This window comes from Manis pentadactyla, chromosome 13, assembly GCF_030020395.1.
Source record: "Manis pentadactyla isolate mManPen7 chromosome 13, mManPen7.hap1, whole genome shotgun sequence".
Lineage (NCBI taxonomy): Eukaryota > Metazoa > Chordata > Mammalia > Pholidota > Manidae > Manis > Manis pentadactyla.
In genome coordinates this window covers 15228672-15250456 of record NC_080031.1, presented here as the reverse complement: position 1 = coordinate 15250456, position 21785 = coordinate 15228672, and the positions used below count along the sequence as shown (strand labels likewise).

Genomic DNA, 21785 nt, shown 5'->3' with positions numbered 1-21785 from the left:
GAGGCTCCCCCGCAGATTGGATAAGGCAGCTTCCATGTCCAGAGTAAGGCCCTGACACTGGATGTTCCAGTATCTTTTCTTTCTTTCTTCTTTGGGTCTTAATTCTAGTTCAGATGTTGGAGTTCTCTAAGAGTATGCCTCTCAGCTTATTTCTATTAATAAAGGAGAAAAATTTGGCTGCTCTTGGTCAGTCGTCTTTCTTACCTTTAGTTTAATGGGGTTCTGAGCAGTTTTACCTTTGCTGTCTATATGGGCTGCTTCAGTGGGACGGTGGGAGGAGGCATTACCAGGCATGTCTGCCCAGGTGCCTTATTAAATGACAGATCTCACGTCACCATTTTATCATCATCAAAAGGGAAGATTGATTTCCTTAAAATGCCAATTTTGGAAAAGACTAAGGTTTCAAGATGTAGATTTTGTGCACTTTAATGTTTAGTAAGGCTTTCTGATTTGTTCACAAATCACTCTGTTAGATCAAATAGGAAACAAGCTTAAATTTGTCTTCACCAAATTGAGGCCCAGAAAATTCAGCCCCCTCTGCCTGCCATTTTTTCCTCTTTTTGTGACTTTTATTATTCTGGCGTTCATTTGGAGTAGGTGGTGTTGGAAGTCAGTGTCTGAGCAAGTGTGCAGGAGAGAGCCGTGCTGGACTGAGTAGCAGTTAGGATTGCATGAGAATCCATCACGTACCTGCGTTTGACATCTGGGAACTTCATCCCTCACTGGGAGAACGAAGACAACTACTTCTAGTAGTTGCAATGAGGGTCACACTTAGCTTAAGGAGTGCCTACGACATTTCAAGCATGCAATGCATTGTATCATTATTACAAGTAATTTCTCCTTTTTTATCTTTTTTGCCCAGATATGTTATCACTTACAAAGCCTTTTGCCTTTCCATGGTTGAAACTGTAATTTATTAAAATGTATCCATCCATTTAAAGCCTCAGTTCTTTTTCTCTCTTTCCTCAGGCCCATGGCAGAGATGTCCCTTTTCCTTTCATGAACACACTCGTGATAAACAGATGACTCTCCACCCTGTGCTGCTCTAGGTGCCCAGGACGTGGGGCTGTCCAGGAGGGAAAGGATGGACTCCAAAGATGACAGCTCACACGTGTGGCCTACATCTGAAGAGCATGAAGAGAGTGCTACACAGGTGAACAGTGGTCTTTCTGGCTTGGTATTGATGGCGATTTTCTAGTTGGGTACAGTTTTGTGGCCACTAAAGACACAGCGGCCTCTGTATGGTAATGAGTAGCTGAGAAGGAACAGGACTTGTATGTAGGAACAGAGTGTTTCAGCACTTTGAATGCTCCACCAAGCTAGTGTGGTTTGCTGTGATTCAGAAGAGCCAGGCCCTCCCTCCGCCCATAGGCTTCTCTGCTGTTTTCTCCAACTTACTTCATAATCTGTTTCAATACTCTGTTTTATTTTATTAGTTATTGGTGCTGAAAGCCTCGAATTGTAGTGTGTTTCTTTTATGTTATCCAGTATAGGGTTTTTTTTTTTTTTTTTTTAAATAATTATTTTTTATTGAAGGGTAGTTGACACACAGTATTACATTACATGAGTTTCAAGTGTACAACACAGTGGTAGAACATTTATATACATAATTCTAGGTTCCAGCTATCACCCTACCAGGCTGTTACAATATCTTGACTATATTCCTTATGCTATACATTACATCCCGGTTACTAATTTATTTTACCATTGGAAGTCTGTCCTTTTTTTTTTTTTTTTTTTTTTTTGTGAGGGCATCTCTCATATTTATTGATCAAATGGTTGTTAACGACAATAAAATTCTGTATAGGGGAGTCAATGCTCAATGCACAATCATTATTCCACCCCAAGCCTAATTTTTGTCAGTCTCCAATCTTCTGAGGCATAACAAACAAGTTTTTACATGTAGAACAAATTCTTACATAATGAATAAGTTACATAGTGAACAGTACAAGGGCAGTCATCACAGAAACTTTCGGTTTTGCTCATGCATTATGAACTATAAACAGTCAGTTCAAATATGAATACTGATTTGGTTTTTATACTTGATTTATATGTGGATACCACATTTCTCTCTTTATTATTATTATTTTTAATAAAATGCTGAAGTGGTAGGTAGATACAAGATAAAGGTAGAAAACATAGTTTAGTGTTGTAAGAGAGCACATGTAGATGATCAGGTGTGTGCCTGTAGACTATGTGTTAATCCAAGCTAGACCAGGGCAATAAAACATCCACGTATGCTGAAGATTTCTCTCAGAACGGGGGGGTGAGGTTCTAAGCCTCACCTCTGTTGATCCCCAATTTCTCACCTGATGGCCCCCCTGCGACTGTGCCTGTCTTAGGTTGTTCCTCCCTTGAGGAATCTTACCCGTCTCTGGCTAACCAGTCATCTTCCGGGGCCATACAGGGAAATGTGAAGTTGGTAAGTGAGAGAGAAGCCTTATTGTTTGAAAAAGTTAGCTTTTTACTTCTTTGCATATTTATGCCCTGTGGCTTCTATGCCCAGCATTTGTCTTGAGGTATCTTTACCACTTGGAAGAATTATGATACTCGGTAAATTTGATATGAGGCACAAATTCTATTTAAGGGTTGTAATTAGGAAGGAAGAAGAAAAGCTATAGAAGTAGCAGGCGGAAGAAAACATGGGAAGATTGATTATTTCTTTGATATATCTTCTTGTAGAGTAACTTCAGCATGTATAGGTTTTAAGCTACTACTTAAATTGCACACACACATTAACATAATAGGAGTATAGTTACATAACCAAAGCATATCTGTAATTACCAGCCATCTGCAGTGAAACCAAGAAAACCAGTTAGGCACCTTAGGCATTTGTGAAAACTTATCTATGATATGGTGGATATTGTCCAAATGAACTTGAACAGTCTGAGAGAAATCAGACAAATTAAAACAACCCATTCCTGGGGACTGTTCACATGCCATATGTTCTTTTAACAATAAATAGTTTGTAGTTGTAAGACTTTGGAGCGCTACAATTTGCACTTCTCCAAATTCTTGGTTGAGTTCCAACAGTATAGATCCAGTCCAATTTTGTTGTTTTACTGTATGCACAGGCCAGCTTAGATATCTCCTTCCTCATTCCCATGGCAGGTCCAGGAACTGGTGGGATGAGTGCATCTACAGCTGTAGCAGTGCGTGGATCTTTGTTGGGGTTTTTTGATGATCATCTTCTGGCATGAGTCTTCCAGAGGGTGCAGATGTTGGAAGTTCTTTTTCATATCATATCTTAGTTCATTTTCGGGGTAGCCCAATTAGGCTTTGATCCTCTGTATAAACACAAACAGACCCTTTGCCTACACTTTTATATGCCCTTTATACCCTTGTGTAGAACTCGTTGGAGGTTACCACACAGGAACTGCCCTTTTTTTTTTTTTTTTTTTTTTTTTTTTTGCTATCACTAATCTACACTTACATGACGAATATTATGTTTACTAGGCTCTCCCCTATACCAGGTCTCCCCTATAAACCCCTTTACAGTCACTGTCCATCAGCATAGCAAAATGTTGTAGAATCACTACTTGCCTTCTCTGTGTTGTACAGCCCTCCCTTTTCTCCTACCCCCCCATGCATGTTAATCTTAATACCCCCCTACTTCTCCCCCCCTTATCCCTCCCTACCCACCCATCCTCCCCAGTCCCTTTCCCTTTGGTACCTGTTAGTCCATTCTTGAGTTCTGTGATTCTGCTGCTGTTTTGTTCCTTCAGTTTTTCCTTTGTTCTTATATTCCACAGATAAGTGAAATCATTTGGTATTTCTCTTTCTCCGCTTGGCTTGTTTCACTGAGCATAATACCCTCCAGCTCCATCCATGTTGCTGAAAATGATTGGATTTGCCCTTTTCTTATAGCTGAGTAGTATTCCATTGTGTATATGTACCACATCTTCTTTATCCATTCATCTATTGATGGACATTTAGGTTGCTTCCAATTCTTGGCTATTGTAAATAGTGCTGCAATAAACATAGGGGTGCATCTGTCTTTCTCAAACTTGATTGCTGCATTCTTAGGGTAAATTCCTAGGAGTGGAATTCCTGGGTCAAATGGTAAGTCTGTTTTGAGCATTTTGATGTACCTCCATACTGCTTTCCACAATGGTTGAACTAACTTACATTCCCACCAGCAGTGTAGGAGGGTTCCCCTTTCTCCACAGCCTCGCCAACATTTGTTGTTGTTTGTCTTTTGGATGGCAGCCATCCTTACTGGTGTGAGGTGATACCTCATTGTAGTTTTAATTTGCATTTCTCTGATAATTAGCGATGTGGAGCATCTTTTCATGTGTCTGTTGGCCATCTGTATTTCTTTTTTGGAGAACTGTCTGTTCAGTTCCTCTGCCCATTTTTTAATTGGGTTATTTGTTTTTTGTTTGTTGAGGCGTGAGAGCTCCTTATATATTCTGGACGTCAAGCCTTTATCGGATGTGTCATTTTCAAATATATTCTCCCATACTGTAGGGATCCTTCTTGTTCTATTGATGGTGTCTTTTGCTGTACAGAAGCTTTTCAGCTTAATATAGTCCCACTTACTCATTTTTGCTGTTGTTTTCCTTGCCCGGAGAGATATGTTCAAGAAGAGGTCACTCATGTTTATGTCTAAGAGGTTTTCGCCTATGTTTTCTTCCAAGAGTTTAATGGGTTCATGGCTTACATTCAGGTCTTTGATCCATTTTGAGTTTACTTTTGTATATGGGGTTAGACAATGGTCCAGTTTCATTCTCCTACATGTAGCTGTCCAGTTTTGCCAGCACCACCTGTTGAAGAGACTGTCATTTCGCCATTGTATGTCCATGGCTCCTTTATCAAATATTAATTGACCATATATGTCTGGGTTAATGTCTGGATTCTCTAGTCTGTTCCATTGGTCTGTGGCTCTGCTCTTGTGCCAGTACCAAATTGTCTTGATTACTATGGCTTTATAGTAGAGCTTGAAGTTGGGGAGTGAGATCCCCCCTACTTTATTCTTCTTTCTCAGGATTGCTTTGGCTATTCGGGGTCTTTGGTGTTTCCATATGAATTTTTGAATTATTTGTTCCAGTTCATTGAAGAATGTTGCTGGTAGTTTCATAGGGATTGCATCAAATCTGTATATTGCTTTGGGCAGGATGGCCATTTTGACGATATTAATTCTTCCTAGCCACGAGCATGGGATGAGTTTCCATCTGTTAGTGTCCCCTTTAATTTCTCTTAAGAGTGACTTGTAGTTTTCAGAGTATAAGTCTTTCACTTCTTTGGTTAGGTTTATTCCTAGGTATTTTATTTTTTTTGATGCAATTGTGAATGGAGTTGTTTTCCTGATTTCTCTCTCTGTTGGTTCATTGTTAGTATATAGGAAAGCCACAGATTTCTGTGTGTTGATTTTGTATCCTGCAACTTTGCTGTATTCCGATATCAGTTCTAGTAGTTTTGGGGTGGAGTCTTTAGGGTTTTTTATGTACAGTATCATGTCATCTGCAAATAGTGACAGTTTAACTTCTTCTTTACCAATCTGGATTCCTTGTATTTCTTTATTTTGTCTGATTGCCGTGGCTAGGACCTCCAGTACTATGTTAAATAACAGTGGAGAGAGTGGGCATCCCTGTCTAGTTCCCGATCTCAGAGGAAATGCTTTCAGCTTCTCGCTGTTCAATATAATGTTGGCTGTGGGTTTATCATAGATGGCCTTTATTATGTTGAGGTACTTGCCCTCTATTCCCATTTTGCTGAGAGTTTTTAACATGAATGGATGTTGAACTTTGTCAAATGCTTTTTCAGCATCTATGGAGATGATCATGTGGTTTTTGTCTTTCTTTTTGTTGATGTGGTGGATGATGTTGATGGACTTTCGAATGTTGTACCATCCTTGCATCCCTGGGATGAATCCCACTTGGTCATGGTGTATGATCCTTTTGATGTAGTTTTGAATTCGGTTTGCTAATATTTTGTTGAGTATTTTTGCATCTACGTTCATCAGGGATATTGGTCTGTAGTTTTCTTTTTTGGTGGGGTCTTTGCCTGGTTTTGGTATTAGGGTGATGTTAGCTTCATAGAATGAGTTTGGGAGTATCCCCTCCTCCTCTATTTTTTGGAAAACTTTAAGGAGAATGGGTATTATGTCTTCCCTGTATGTCTGATAAAATTCCGAGGTAAATCCATCTGGCCCGGGGGTTTTGTTCTTTGGTAGTTTTTTGATCACCTCTTCAATTTCGTTGCTGGTAATTGGTCTGTTTAGATTTTCTGTTTCTTCCTGGGTCAATCTTGGAAGGTTATATTTTTCTAGGAAGTTGTCCATTTCTCCTAGGTTTCCCAGCTTGTTAGCATATAGGTTTTCATAGTATTCTCCAATAATTCTTTGCATTTCCGTGGGGTCCGTCGTGATTTTTCCTTTCTCGTTTCTGATACTGTTGATTTGTGTTGACTCTCTTTTCTTCTTAATAAGTCTGGCTAGAGGCTTATCTATTTTGTTTATTTTCTCGAAGAACCAGTTCTTGGTTTCATTGATTTTTGCTATTGTTTTATTCTTCTCAATTTTATTTATTTCTTCTCTGATCTTTATTATGTCCCTCCTTCTGCTGACCTTAGGCCTCATCTGTTCTTCTTTTTCCAATTTCGATAATTGTGACATTAGACCATTCATTTGGGATTGCTCTTCCTTTTTTAAATATGCTTGGATTGCTATATACTTTCCTCTTAAGACTGCTTTTGCTGTGTCCCACAGAAGTTGGGGCTTAGTGTTGTTGTTGTCATTTGTTTCCATATATTGCTGGATCTCCATTTTGATTTGGTCATTGATCCATTGATTATTTAGGAGCGTGTTGTTAAGCCTCCATGTGTTTGTGAGCCTCTTTGCTTTCTTTGTACAGTTTATTTCTAGTTTTATGCCTTTGTGGTCTGAAAAGTTGGTTGGTAGGATTTCAATCTTTTGGAATTTTCTGAGGCTCTTTTTGTGGCCTAGTATGTGGTCTATTCTGGAGAATGTTCCATGTGCACTTGAGAAGAATGTATATCCCGCTGCTTTTGGATGTAGAGTTCTATAGATGTCTATTAGGTCCATCTGCTCTACTGTGTTGTTCAGTGCTTCCGTGTCCTTACTTATTTTCTGCCCAGTGGATCTATCCTTTGGGGTGAGTGGTGTGTTGAAGTCTCCTAGAATGAATGCATTGCAGTCTATATCCCCCTTTAGTTCTGTTAGTATTTGTTTCACATATGCTGGTGCTCCTGTGTTGGGTGCATATATATTTAGAATGGTTATATCCTCTTGTTTGACTGAGCCCTTTATCATTATGTAGTGTCCTTCTTTATCTCTTGTTACTTTCTTTGTTTTGAAGTCTATTTTGTCTGATATTAGTACTGCAACCCCTGCTTTCTTCTCACTGTTGTTTGCTTGAAATATGTTTTTCCATCCCTTGACTTTTAGTCTGTACATGTCTTTGGGTTTGAGGTGAGTTTCTTGTAAGCAGCATATAGATGGGTCTTGCTTTTTTATCCATTCTGTTACTCTGTGTCTTTTGATTGGTGTATTCAACCCATTAACATTTAGGGTGACTATTGAAAGATATGTACTTATTGCCATTGCAGGCTTTAAATTCGTGGTTACCAAAGGTTCAAGGTTAGCCTCTTTAGTATCTTACTGCCTAACTTAGCTCGCTTATTGAGCTGTTATATACACTGTCTGGAGATTCTTTTCTTCTCTCCCTTCTTGTTCCTCCTCCTCGATTCTTCATATGTTGGGTGTTTTGTGCTGTGCTCTTTCTAGGAGTGCTCCCATCTAGAGCAGTCCCTGTAAGATGTTCTGTAGAGGTGGTTTGTGGAAAGCAAATTCCCTCAGCTTTTGTTTGTCTGGGAATTGTTTAATCCCACCGTCATATTTGAATGATAGTCGTGCTGGATACAGTATCCTTGGTTCAAGGCCCTTCTGTTTCATTGTATTAAATATATCATGCCATTCTCTTCTGGCCTGTAGGGTTTCTGTTGAGAAATCTGACGTTAGCCTGATGGGTTTCCCTTTATAGGTGACCTTTTTCTCTCTAGCTGCCTTTAACACTCTTTCCTTGTCCTTGATCTTTGCCATTTTAATTATTATGTGTCTTGGTGTTGCCCTTCTTGGATCCTTTCTGTTGGGGGTTCTGTGTATTTCCGTGGTCTGTTCGATTACTTCCTCCCCCAGTGTGGGGAAGTTTTCAGCAATTATTTCTTCTAAGATACTTTCCATCTCTTTGCCTCTCTCTTCTTCTTCTGGGACCCCTATAATACGGATATTGCTCCTTTTAGATTGGTCACACAGTTCTCTTAATATTGTTTCATTCCTGGAGATCCTTTTGTCTCTCTCTATGTCAGCTTCCATGCGTTCCTGTTCTCTGATTTCAATTCCATCAATGGCCTCTTGCATTCTATCCATTCTGCTTATAAACCCTTCCAGAGTTTGTTTCATTTCTGCGATCTCCTTTCTGGCATCTGTGATCTCTTTCCGGACTTCATCCCATTTTTCTTGCGTATTTCTCTGCATCTCTGTCAGCATGTTTATGATTCTTATTTTGAATTCTTTGTCAGGAAGACTGGTTAGGTCTGTCTCCTTCTCTGGTGTTGTCTCTGTGATCTTTGTCTGCCTGTAGCTTTGCCTTTTCATGGTGATAGGAATAGTCTGCAGAACTGGGACGAGTGACGGCTGGAAGGACTTCCTTTCTTGTTGGTTTGTGGCCCTCCTCTCCTGGGAGAACAGCGGCCTCTAGTGGCTTGTGCTGCGCAGCTGCGCGCAGACAGGGTTTCTGCTTCCTGCCCGGCTGCTATGGAGTTAATCTCCGCTGTTGCTGTGGGCGTGGCCTAGCTCGGGCAGCTACTCCAAAATGGTGGAGTCGCGTTGGAGCAGGAGCTGCTGGGAGGCTATTTATCTCCGTAAGGGGCCTCCCTGCTCCCTGCAGCCCAGGGGTTAGGGTGCCCAGAGATCCCGGATTCCCTACCTCTGGATTAGGTGGCCCGCCCTGCCCCTTTAAGACTTCCAAAAAGCACCCGCCAAAACAAAACAACGACCACAAAAAAAAACAAGAAAAAAAATTTTTTTAATTAAAAAAAAAAAAAAATTTTTAATTAAAAAAAAAAAGGTGGTCGTTCGTTTTTCTTTATTCTCCGGTGCCAGCCTCAGGCCTCTGCTCACCGGTCTTTCTGCCCTGTTTCCCTAATATTGGGGTCCCTGTCCCTTTAAGACTTCCAAAATGCGCTCGCCAAAACAAAGCAGCAAAAAAGCAAAAAAAAAAAATGGTCGCGCGCTTTTCTTATGTCCTCTGTCGCCCAGCCTCCAGTGCCTGCTCACTGTTCTTGCTGCCCTGTTTTCCCAGTATCGAGGGCCCTGCACTCTGGCCCGGATGGCGGGGGCTGGGTGTTCGGCAGCCCTGGGCTCCGTCTCCCTCCCGCTCTGCCTGCTCTTCTCCCGCCGGGAGCTGGGGGGAGGGGCGCTCGGCTCCCGCGGGGCCGGGGCTTGTATCTTACCCCCTTCGCGAGGCGCTGGGTTCTCTCAGGTGCGGATGTGGTCTGGATATTGTCCTGTGTCCTCTGGTCTTTATTCTAGGAAGGGTTGTCTTTGTTATATTTTCATAGATATATGTTGTTTTGGGAGGAGATTTCCGCTGCTCTACTCACGCCGCCATCTTCCGCCCCACACCAGTATAGGGTTTTGATTCTTCATCTGTAATGAGGTGCAAGGTATGTCTATACAATGAATGGCTTTTTCTTTTCTTTCACATTCAGATTGTAAACCTCTAATTGAAAGTTGTCTACCTGAGTCAGCAGCTCTGGAGGTTAGTCACTTACTCAAATGCTGCTGCAATTGATGATTCTTCTCTTTTGCGTTGTAACCATAACCAGCTATACTGGTTCTGGAATAGTTCTTTTGACTCTTCTTAACAAAGACAAACCTCTACATTTTCGGTTTGGATTTAAACTGTGAGAAGAATCACATGGAGCTACGTATTATTTGTGATCAAAGTGTAAAATTCAATTTTTAAGCATTCTAGTAAATACACAATGTTAATTTAGTTTTTCATGAAATTATATAGCCATAGTATTATTATCAAAATCATGGAATTAACATTGAAACATTTAACTATACACATTTTACTTAATTTAAGCAATAAAATAAATGTTACAATAAATAAAATCCATCATGTGGTATGATTTAAAAGACTGAGTCTGAATACTTAGAAAAAAATTTCCAGAGATGCTTCTTGCAGAATAATGGAGAACGCTGTTTTCTTTCTCACGGAAACAATTTTGAAGGCTACTTTCATGTAGCTATATGTATATTTTGACATATTTAATTTATAAACAAAAATGTAGTCCATTAAAAAAAGGTCCCCATTTGTAGATAACAGACAGTAGACAGCAGAGCTCAGCACCCCTCCTGCACCCCCTCTTCCCAGCTCTCCCTTCTCCCAGCCAGGAATTCTGGTTTAGCGGTGCACTTAGGGATGAAGACCAAGTTGTAAAGCTTGGAACCCTCTTCTTCTGAGGAAACTTTTTTTCCCTTTTTTAAGCATTGAAACTAGTCCAAGGTTTTGATCTTCACAAACACATCAGAAGTCACAAAATTATTCTGTAGCACTTAAAACTGCACAAATATGTTATAAGCCTAATGCTTCCAATATAAAAAACTATCCTTATAGACAAATCAAATTTGTATATAAGCTGGATAATCACTGAATGTAGAATCAGAAGTTGGTTTAATTTCTGTGGTGCTTGATTGTACTAGCTTACCAGATTTCTTTCTGGGGTTCAGATTAGTTTATGTCATCTTTGGGATCTAGTATTCTTCACTGGAGAAAACTGAAGTAAAAACAGTTAGTTACAAAGCCAAGGTGGTATAGGAGTAAGGATTCCAACCTAAGAGTGTCTAACTTCAGTATCAGCACATAAATTATTTCTCTCCCAAATGTGTACGTTAGCCATCTGCTTCCTTACCTTCAGTATCAGGCATCAGGCTGTGTGCCAGGCTCTAGCCTTCAGGAATTCAAACCTCCAAAACTGACTCCTTAGAAAGCATTTTACAAAATTCAATTCCTGCTTTAGTTCTTAGAGATAGAAAATTATTTACCCTGGTGACAACTGAAATAGTCATCCAAACCCCTTACAAGTACTTTATTATTAGAATTTACTGTATCTTTACCTAATTGACAAGGAAGAATTCTGGTACATTCATTGATTTTGATAGCTAACATTTACTCCAATACAGCCTTAGAGTATGAAAGAACTTGTAGGAAAGAAATGTGTCTGCTGAAAGGTACTATTGATTATAAAGTAGGATTTTTATGATGTGTTGAGAGCAATTGGCTTTTAAGTCTTGACATCTTTTTTCACATTACAGAATAATTCGTATTTTGGTAATGTCAATCAGGAATCTTTAGTCATGTTTCCAAGATCAGTTAACCAGTCCCTCATTTCTCCCCAAAAGAGATACCTGCATTGGACATTCGAGGCAAAGGGGAATTTATATTTGTTTCCTAATATTAAGCAGTACACCAGTGACAAAGTCCGTGGAGCCTATCTCTGGGTCACTAGCTCAGCTAGGGTGAAGCTGTGTCAATTCCCATTCTCCTTTCATTGCTGATGCTTCACAAGTGCACGTGTGTGCTGTGCAGGGTCAGCCATGTGTCTCTGTGAGACTGGTTTTCTTCTGCAAGGGTAGTTGCTATATACTTTCTGCTTTTTACCCCAGGTGCACTTTGTTCCTGACGCTGGGACTGTGGCTCAGATCGTCTACACTGATGACCAGGTTCGCCCGCCCCAGCAGGTGGTGTACACGGCAGATGGTGCCTCCTACACTTCCGTCGATGGCCCGGAGCACACGCTGGTGTACATCCATCCTGTGGAAGCTGCGCAGGCATGTGAAGCATTACTGTTTACAGCTTGTTTATTAATCAGTTAATTCAGCAGTGACTGCCAGTCACTGTGATGGGTGCTGGCACTGCAGGAAATACTCAGAAAAGATTTATGCTCTCAAGGAGGTTTTAACCAACTTGGCAGAAGAAGATACGGTGTATTTACTTAAATTAAATGTAATGGGAGTTAGAACACTAGCCTTTTTTTTTAGTTCTTGTCCCCAGTGACCACGGACTAGATTATTAACTTGTTATTTTTCCTAAGTATCAAGAACCAGGCCAGAAATGGCATTTAGTTCTGTATAGCTTAATCAAAGGTAGATCAGTAAAAAGCACACAGATTATTTCAGTTAAATGTGTAAGTAAAAGGTCTTCCTAGCTTATTAACTGCTATTTATTAGTAATTTACTGATTTGTAGGGCTGTAATAAGAGCAAAAGTACAATTAGAGCTACTTTTATTTTTTGCCAGTGACTCGGAGTGTTAGTTTCCAAATGCATGACACAAATATTCCCAGTATCTGTTAGTTTCCATGTTAGCACCTCACAGTTGTACAAAGCACTGTGAAACATACTAAAAAAGAAGTTCCATACTTTTATAGTGGGATCCTGGTAATAAAAATGTGCCCTCATGCAATATTTAACCAAGAGGCTCAAATCTCTCCCAAAAAGAAATGGGGTCCACCTAATTAATAATACCTTTCAAAAGTATACAAAGATGAAATCGTCAAATAGTCAGATGATAATTTTAGCATGCCTCTGCTTTGTTTTAGATCCCTACCTATATTAAATAAGATCAGACAGTTTATATAAAGAATGTCCTGTCCCCAACTTTATTATTATGTTGCTAAATGAATTTTGTTCATTTTTTAAAATGTCAAATCTAAGAAATTTTCCAACTGGATGAAATTCTCTTGTACATTCCTCTGGAATCAAAACTTAACCATAGTTCTTACTCCGTTAGGTTTGCTAAATAAAGTCTTGGGCAAATTAAAGTCTTTTAAAAGCTTTAGAGAAAAGAATGTTTTCCTGGATTGGAGATTTTCTGTGGTGCCCTGGCTAAAATAATTTTGAATAGTTTCCTTCTCTAGTTATCTTTGCTGTTCCATGACCCAAATTATTATGTGTTTATAATGAGAAGTTTTTTCATATTGACTTTACTGGTTTTATTCAAAAGAGAATCTATGGAACATTAAATCCAATTTATTTTCCTTTTCCTTTTCTTCTGAAAGTGAATGTGCATTTATATTTGAGTTGTATTCCTATATTATAGTTGTATTCCTATAATACTCTTTTGAACGTCTGTATGTCTCCATCCATTTTCATCTAACTGCAAGCCTACTCCTGTGATATGTAATATTATGTGTGGATGTGTCCACCCTTGTTCATGACATGTCTTTTACATTTTCATGACATGCCTTTTAAATTGGTTGTGATATTCAACTTCAAGAGAGGCTTTGCTTAAGAGTAGAATCATCAAATATGTTAGCCATTTAAGAGAGTTAGCTTATACAATCTCTTTGGAGCCATCTGAATGAAAGGCTTTCACTACATGTAGGATTACTCTTTTTATCTCCTATATTAATGAAGGATTATTACTAGCTGTATGGGAGTTAAATCTCAAGAATTGGTGCTTAGCAGCAGGATAATTCTTCCTGTGTAGGCAAGCTGTTTAAAGATTCATGGTTAAGTTGTTTTTTGTTTTTTGTTTTGCCTAGACTCTGTTTACAGACCCAGGCCAGGTAGCTTATGTCCAACAGGATGCTACAGCCCAGCAGGTAAAGAGTTGCCTTTTTGCCTTTTGTTGTTTGGGGAATAATACTGTGAATGCTACCATTCCTTGGGATGCCCCCTCACTGCTCTGTACTGTGTCTTCTCTGGGTTTCAGTTTCTTATGTATTAAGAATGTTCTCCACTTCCTTTAATGAAAACAGAGCAAAACATAACACTAACACATTCCAATGAATGCATATTGGAATAGGCTGGTATAAAAAAACAAGTGTATCAACATTATATTGGTTCAAGTTACAAAGAATAGTCTTGAGTTTTATAACTGTCTTTTTGTGGAAATTTGGAAACATTTTGTACTTGCTCTATTTTTAAATATTGGGGAGAAAAATTCCTGCTTAAATTGTGTATATATTTGGTGGCATCCTTCCTCATTCTTGCTTCTGAAGAATTAAGATTCTTCCTGGTTTTCTTTTAAAACATTTCTTTCCTCTTATCCATGTTTCTAAATATCCTATTTGACTTTGAGGGACTTCTTCCTTATTTTCTTCCAGGTTGTGAAAGTGACAAGGTGCAGAAGCTAGATATTGTCAGTCTTACTCTAAAGGCACTATGGATCCAAATAGTTTTGTTTTCCTGTTGGCTAATATGACTGTGGTTTAGCTGTACCACTGAGAGTCATGACTGGTTTTCAAGTAAATTCTCATTAGTAAGCACTTTCTGCTTTTTAAAATTTTTTAGTAGACAAATCAGAGACTCTCATTTTAAAATTTGAGAAATGAATAACAGTTGTGTAATACTATTTATGAAATCTAGAGAGAATTCTTAGGAGTCTTTGTCATATAAGTTATCCTTAAATTTATTCCTGATTGGTAGTGATCTACAGTTTTGTGGTGTGTGTGAACTTGAATGAGAATTTGTCTTAATCTGTATAGGCTGCTGTGATAGAATGCCATCACTGGGTAGCTTATAAACAACAGAAATTTATTTCTTAGGATACTGGAGGATGAGAAATCCAAGATCAAGGCCCAGGCAGATGTGTTGTCTGGTGAGAGCCCCTTTCTGGTTCACAGCTGGCTATCTTCTCACTCTGTCCTCACATGGCAGAAGGGGTGAGGGAGTTCTCTGGGGTCTCTTTTGTAAGGGTGCTACCCATTCATGAGGGCTCCACCCTCATGACCCTGTCACCTCTCAGAGGCCCCACCTCCATACAATCACACTGGGGGTTAGGTTTAGACATATAAATTTTGGGGAGATACAGTGTATAGTAGAGTTATTTTAATAATTTAATAATTTTGTTATTAAATAAATTATAATTTATTTGACAATTTTGTAGTAATTAGGCATTTCTTGACAAGACAAATCATGCCCGTTTCTGTGAATACTTACTGATTCCATCAAGCAATTTGTTTTTACAACTTGGCAGGAAAAAATAAAATGAAATGCCTGTGACTTTCACAGATGATTAATTCATACACACATTTTTGGACTAATGATTTTTTTTGTTAAAATTTGAAGCAAAAATACATCTTACTATGCTGATGGACAGTGACTGTAATGGGGTATGTGGAGGGGACTTGATAATAGGGGAATGTGGTAACCACAATGTTGCTTATGTGGAACCTGAGCATAAGATTGTATATCAATGATACCTTAATAATAATAAAAAAAAGTTGAAGCAAAAAAAAAAAATAATAATAGTTGAAACAATATGAAAAAAAAAAGTACATTAAAAATTCCCAAACAAATTCTGCCCAGAAACATCCTCATTAACTTAGCAACTGGTAACTATACATGCAAAGATAGACATACAAAGGTAAACAAGCAGGGAGAAAATGGCATTGTGCCCTAAATGCTATTTAATCTACATATTTTTAGCTTAAATTTACTTGAGTTTAACAGAAGAAAAAGGCATTGAGTGAAGCTGGAAGAGGTTGGAGTCACTCTTCTCCTAGCTGGTCTTGAGCTTCAGTCCTGCTCTGCCCTGTGTCCTGCTGTGAGGACAAGGACGTCAGCACACTGACACCTCCTCCTACTTTCCTCTCCACTGGTTTGTGTTAGTTGCATTATTATTGGAACTAACATATTTATGTTCTGTTCAGTAACCACAGTTACTTAAATTTTGCTCATTCTCTACTGACATTTGATTTGTAGAAATCTGAGGTAGGTCTGATTTTGATTATTTTCCTCATTGTTTTTCCATGTTAACGCCTGTTTAATTCTTTTGTAATCCTTAAAGTTTTTCTTCGAAGTCTAATGATGTGCAGGTTAAGACTTTTTAATGATGTCTATAGGTTACTTTTTTAAATGGTGTGTAGGTCAAGTCTTTTGATATATAGGTTAAGACTTTATTTTGGAAAAATTTTCACCTTTTAGGCCATAGAAAGTCTTTTCAGTTTTACTTGATATGCTCACTTTTTCACAACATCAGTTGTGAGTATATCGACTCTTTGCATTCCACATCTAACACCTTCTCTGTAATCATTTTTGTGTCTGTTCTTTCCATGTTGTTTGTGTAATTTCTTTAAAGTCTACCATGTTTCCTTATTTATTTATTTATTTTTTAATTTTTAGTTAAATTGTAACATACATACAGAAAAGTGTAAAACATTGTAAGCATATAGTGCAGTGTGCATCACAAACTGAACATTCCTCATAACCAACACTCAGGTTAAACGGTAGAACACCACCAGCTCCTGAAAGCCATCCTTATGCTCCGTCCTCTCCCATTCTTCCCTTCCAAAAGGGGAGCCCTCTCCTGCCTCGGACACCAGAGATTAGTTTTTCATGGTTTTCAGTTTTCTGTAAGTGGAATTTACTTAGTATGATTTCCTTTTTATCTGGCTTTTTTGTTCAGCATTATGCTTGGGAGAGTCAGTCATGTTGTGGGGTGTAGCTGGAGTTTTCCCCTCTAGTTTTTATTGATATATACTATTCAGTTTTACAGATATGCCACTGAATACCAGGAGTGAGCCTTCTTCTGTTTTCTTCTTCAAGAGTTCCTTGGCCCTTTGCTTTTCTATTTTAGAATCAACCTGCAAGTTTCCACAAAACCACTGCAGGATTTTCATTGGAATTTCATTGTGTCTAGGGGATAGTTGGTGAAGAATTGACATCTTTATAATATTGAGTCTTCCAATTTGTGAATATGCTATATCCCTGAATCTAAAATGAAAGTTAAAAAATTATCTGCTGGATAGAGGTCTTATACATCTTTGAATAGATTTAGTCCTAGATATTCAGTGTGTTTTGATGGTATTATAAGTGGTGTAATTTAAAAATTATTCATTTTCTAACTTTTATTTGTGATTTTCTTGGTAAACAGCCATTTTGTCTGTGGATATTGACAGTTTTCTTTTTTCTCAAACCTTCTTTTATTTTTATCTCTTATTGGTCCCCCCTTGTCTGCTGACTAGGATCTCACATATATTATTGAATAGAGGGGGTGCTGGTAGGTTTCCTCTTATCTGTCCTGCTTTCAGAGGAAACACTCACTATTAAGAATGATGTTTAGTGCAGGATTTTTATAAAAAGAATATCCTCTTTCAGATTAAGGTAATTCCCTTTATTTCTGGTTTTTAATGAGTGTTTATTATTGATCTTGATTATTCATGGATGTCAGTTTTTATCAAATGTTTATAAAATGTTGAGATTCTTCTCTTTTCTGTTAATATGGTGAATTGTATTCATTGATATTTAAAAATTAAGCCAGGCTTGCATTCTGTAATAAACTCTATTCCTTTTCATATATGTCTGGATTTGGATTTGATGTGCTAATATTTTGTTTGGGGTTTTCCATATTTATTCAATAGTCCATTGTATTTTCAGCCAGAGTATTTGATTTTTTTTTCTTTTAAAGTAGCTTTATGAATCATTATGTTGTACATGTGAAACTAATATACTATTGCATGTCAATTACATCGCAATTAAAAATTAAAATGAAAAACAAAAAATTAGCTTTCATTTTAATGATGTATTTCTTTTTTATAGCATTCTAAAAATCTCTACCATCATTTTTATTGACTGTGTAATATTCTGTTAGAGAGATATACTATTATTTATATTCTCCATCTGTTGTTTTATATGAAGGTTATTTCCTAATTTTTTTTGCTACTATAAAAACATTGTCATAAATATATTAGATTATTTCCTTAGAATAAATTACCCAAAGAGAAGTGATAGACACTAAAGGTATTCAAATTTAAAGTTACTTAAGAACAAAGGCTTTTTGTGAGCATAAAAAATGATACAAGTATAAAAATTAAAAAAGTTAAATAAAAACGCAGAATCCTAAATCTGAATTAGAATATAAGTATGAATTCATGATGTATTTTCTCTTGAGAAACTTGTTTGCTAGTTCTGACCCCTGAAAAGGTTTAGATGACAGGCATTACTTCGGTAGCAATGAGCCTTTGTGGCCTCTAGGGAATCAGGGCTACTTAGAGAAATGGCAGACTATAGTTCTGGGGCAAGAAATATGCATGATGTATCTGAAACATCTTGTCTTATCAGAATGCAAAGGAGCTAGTAAAACTGTTCTGGGGTCTTGTGGAAAGAACTCATGGTCTAACTTGAAGGTGCCAAAATGGGACAATTTATAAAAGGAATATATAGGAATAAAAGGAAAATATCTACAATAGATTAAAATTGAATGTGTTTAAAATTCCCAAGCTCACACTAATATTAAAAAAAATAACTTATGGGTCACTATTTGGGGATGCTAGGGGACCATGACCTTATTTGGAAAACTGGTAAGTAAAGGGAAGGAATCCAGCCTTTCTCCCTGATTGTACTCAGGTAAACAATTACATGATGAGGGAAATTTATTCATAGAAGCATCCCAACTAATAAATAGAAAGGGGATGATTGGCTTAAAATATCACCATTTTTCATTTCCTAATGAAATATGGATCTAGGCAATGATCATTAACAGTAGTCTGAAACTGTCAGGAGAAAGCTGATAAGGCATTTTGTAATGGATGGATCAATTTATGGACATGGTTAATATCACTAAAAAGAGAGAACCATTCATTATAGGCTTCTGGTATTATGTTCCCCTATTGCATTTTACCACATATGAAATTTCCTCCTAAAATTTGAACATGAATCTGACCCAGTCTCTAGATTCCACTCTGGCTTATAGGAAGCATGGTACACAAAGTGGATCAAGTTAAAAGACACACAGGAATGCAGTCAGCAAAGTCCAGACTGGACAATTCTATAGGACAAATGGATGGTTTCTTCTGCATATAACTGCAGAGGAAGAGGAGAGAAATGGGAATTTACAGATTAAAGGACACTTCAGAGGCATATCTGTAAGATGCAATATGTGGACCTTGTTTGAGTCTTGATTTGAAGAAACCAACTGTAAAAAAATTATGAATTGGGGAAATCCTAACACTAACTGGGTATTTGATAATATTAAGGAATGGTTAATTTTTTAGGTATGATAATATATAAAATGTAAAAGTCCTTTTCTCTTAAGGATATCTACTGAACTGTTTACAGATGAAAGTGTATAATGTCAGAGTGAGTTTTGTTTTGAAATAAGCTAGTGAGGGGAAAATGGGTGAGAATTGCTGAAATAAAGTTAACCATGAGTTGATAATATTGAAGCTGAGTGGTAGGTTTGTGAGGTTTATTTTACTATTCTCTCTGTTTAATATATGTTTGAAATTTATCATTGTAAGTAGGAAAGTTATTTTGATAAGACTTTCTAAACTGCTTTTTGGATCCTGAAAGATTTTATATTCCCACCAACAATATAGGAGAATGCCCATTTCCATACACCCTTGCCACGTTGGATATATTTGCATTTAAAAAATGTTGCCAGTCTGATAGTCACAGTGGTATTTTGTTGTTTCAATAGTATTAATTTGAAGTTTTGTTGCCATTTGCTCCTTAAAGGGCCCTTCATCTTCTCCAGTCTCCAGAAACAGTCTGCTTGTTTCTGTTTTGTATAAAGCAAAGTCATATTCATACAGCTCTATGAACCCTGACATTACAAGGCAGGATAACTGTTGGGTGAACAATTTTATTGCAGCTTCTTTCAATCAGCATGGTTTTTATTTTGAGCTGTGACACCTTAGAGAGTGTCAGTTTATTCTGTGACCTGGATAAATTCTAGATAGGAAGTGGGAATGAGGGTTTGACACAGATGATAGATGCTTTTATTTTCTATTGTTTTTAGTGGTGGCAAAACCCATTTGAAGCTTTTTTCATATATGTATTTCCTTATTCTTAAGAAGGGCACTGGTTCTCTCCAGACCTAGAAGCACTGTCTCCTCTTTGTTTCTGAAAATGAGCATGTGTGGCTCCCCACACACTGAGAAGGAAATACGCTGCACTGATAATTGGTCTCAGTAGGAATCCAGAAGCATTCTGTTGTGTTTACTGCTGTCCAGTGCAGTCTCATATTTCACTTCTCAGATAAATTGTATCCTGAGATGCATTATGTAGTTTCAGAAATAATTACAGAGGGTGATATTAAGTAGGAAAGAGAAAATGCACCATAAGTGTAACAAATTCTTTTTTCCTCTTATCATGCTTTATTGTGCATGACAAGATGCACAGGATTAAGATATTTTTATTTCCTATTCTTTTCCTCTGAGTAAAACTGTCACAGGTTGCTCAGTATTTACTGCCTGGCTGTTGCCTGGGGAGCAGGTGTGGTTACCTTGTTGCTCTGGTATTCAAGGTGTGTGCGATGTTTACCTTCTCCTTGAATAGACCTAACTCTGTAGGGGCCATTGTGATGTAGTGGAAAGAGCAGGGCAGAGTCAGAATTTGAATTTCATCTCCGCCCCATAGGTGCTGTGTGGTCACTTGGCTGGTCTTAAAGGGTTACTGGACCTCAAAGGAATTAAAATATATGCCCAACTCTAAGTAAATGTCAGTTGAATTTGAATTATTAATTAACTAAGTTTGAAACACATGCCTACTGTGTGGTAAAGTCTTTGCTATCTAGAAATAAACAGTTCTTACCTAGAAATGATTATCATTAACCCTTTTCAATAGTGGTTTGCTTGATCCTGGTATTCCTTCAACCTCTCCTTTAGCAGCAGTCATTTGAGATAATGCTGAAGTGTTTAAGCCTTTCCTTTGCCACAGGAGAGTCCCAGAACTGAGAAGAGGGAAGCTGGTACTATTTTAATGTCAGCTTCCTCAGCAGTGGCGAGAAGCCAGTAGTAAGCCTGCCTAACCACAGTCTTCCTAGCAGCATCTGTTGGGGGAAAAATACATCACAGCTTCGCTGGAATAACTCGGAATTGCTTAATTCATTCTTTTAGGTTGGCTCCGCAAAAAGGAAAAAAGAATTTATGAGGAGTAGAGGTAAATAAATGCTTTGGTTTGTTCAGTGTGTGATAACATTCATGCCTAACTGGCATAAAATTTAATGGCTTAGTATGAAGGGCAATATGGGTAACACGTGGAAACCAAATAGCTTCCTTGCAGGATCGGGTGTGGATGCAGAGGGAGGTGGCAAACACCCTTTCATTGCTCTTTTCCTTGCTCAGTCCTCACTTCAATGGGCATTTTATTCCATATTTATTGAAGCTGAAGCAGAAGCCTCTTCTAGAATTTTGTCCTCCCATATAAAGCTCCTAAAAGGCCCTGAACTGCAGACATGGAATGTCATATAAAAGTCTGGGCTCCTGGTTAAATGAAATCATGTTAAAATACAAGTGTGCTATTTGAGGGCAACTGATTTTATCTGCTTTCTGGAGTCTGAATGTTTCAAATGTTGGGCAACAATCTTAAGATGCCACAGCAGGTCAGATTCACCCAATGCTGTTTCTTTATAGAGTTTAAGAAGTTCCTAGACCCAGATGCACAACTGAAAAAGGATTTTTTTCCCCTGTGAATAACAGCAGAGGTCTTTAGATGCTTGAAGGGATTGATGTCATTTCCCAAAAGGCCAAATATATTTCCACAAATTAATCTTCGTAGAATATGTCCTACATGCTCAGCAGTTTCTTAGGGTTGTAGAGGAAGTACATGATGTCATCTCAGTCTTCCAAGAGTTTATGATAATAATATATTATTATTAATATAAAGCACTTACTAAATGCCTCATTTAGTAGTAGATACGTGCCTGCTGGCCTCATATACACATTATCCATTTAATCCTCACTATAACCTATGAGGTATGTATTACTATGTCCATTTTACAGATAAAGAAACTGAGGTTCAGAGAAGTC

At 37.9% G+C, this 21785-nt stretch overlaps 1 protein-coding gene across 4 annotated transcripts in view; it reads left to right on the top strand.

Moving 5' to 3' along the window:
• The window catches only part of PRDM10 (PR/SET domain 10), a 104634-nt gene that overhangs the window by 31766 nt on the left and 51083 nt on the right, over positions 1 to 21785 (top strand). For 2 of the 4 annotated variants that reach the window (XM_057490317.1, XM_057490318.1), the window contains 3 exons: positions 1050 to 1153; positions 11696 to 11860; positions 13575 to 13634. In XM_057490317.1, coding sequence (XP_057346300.1) covers positions 1085 to 1153; positions 11696 to 11860; positions 13575 to 13634 — 294 coding nt within the window. In that variant the 5' untranslated portion in view covers positions 1050 to 1084. Of the gene's footprint in view, positions 1 to 969; positions 1154 to 11695; positions 11861 to 13574; positions 13635 to 21785 lie in introns of all 4 variants that reach the window. The other 2 variants (XM_036930264.2, XM_057490319.1) reach the window with 1 other exon arrangement.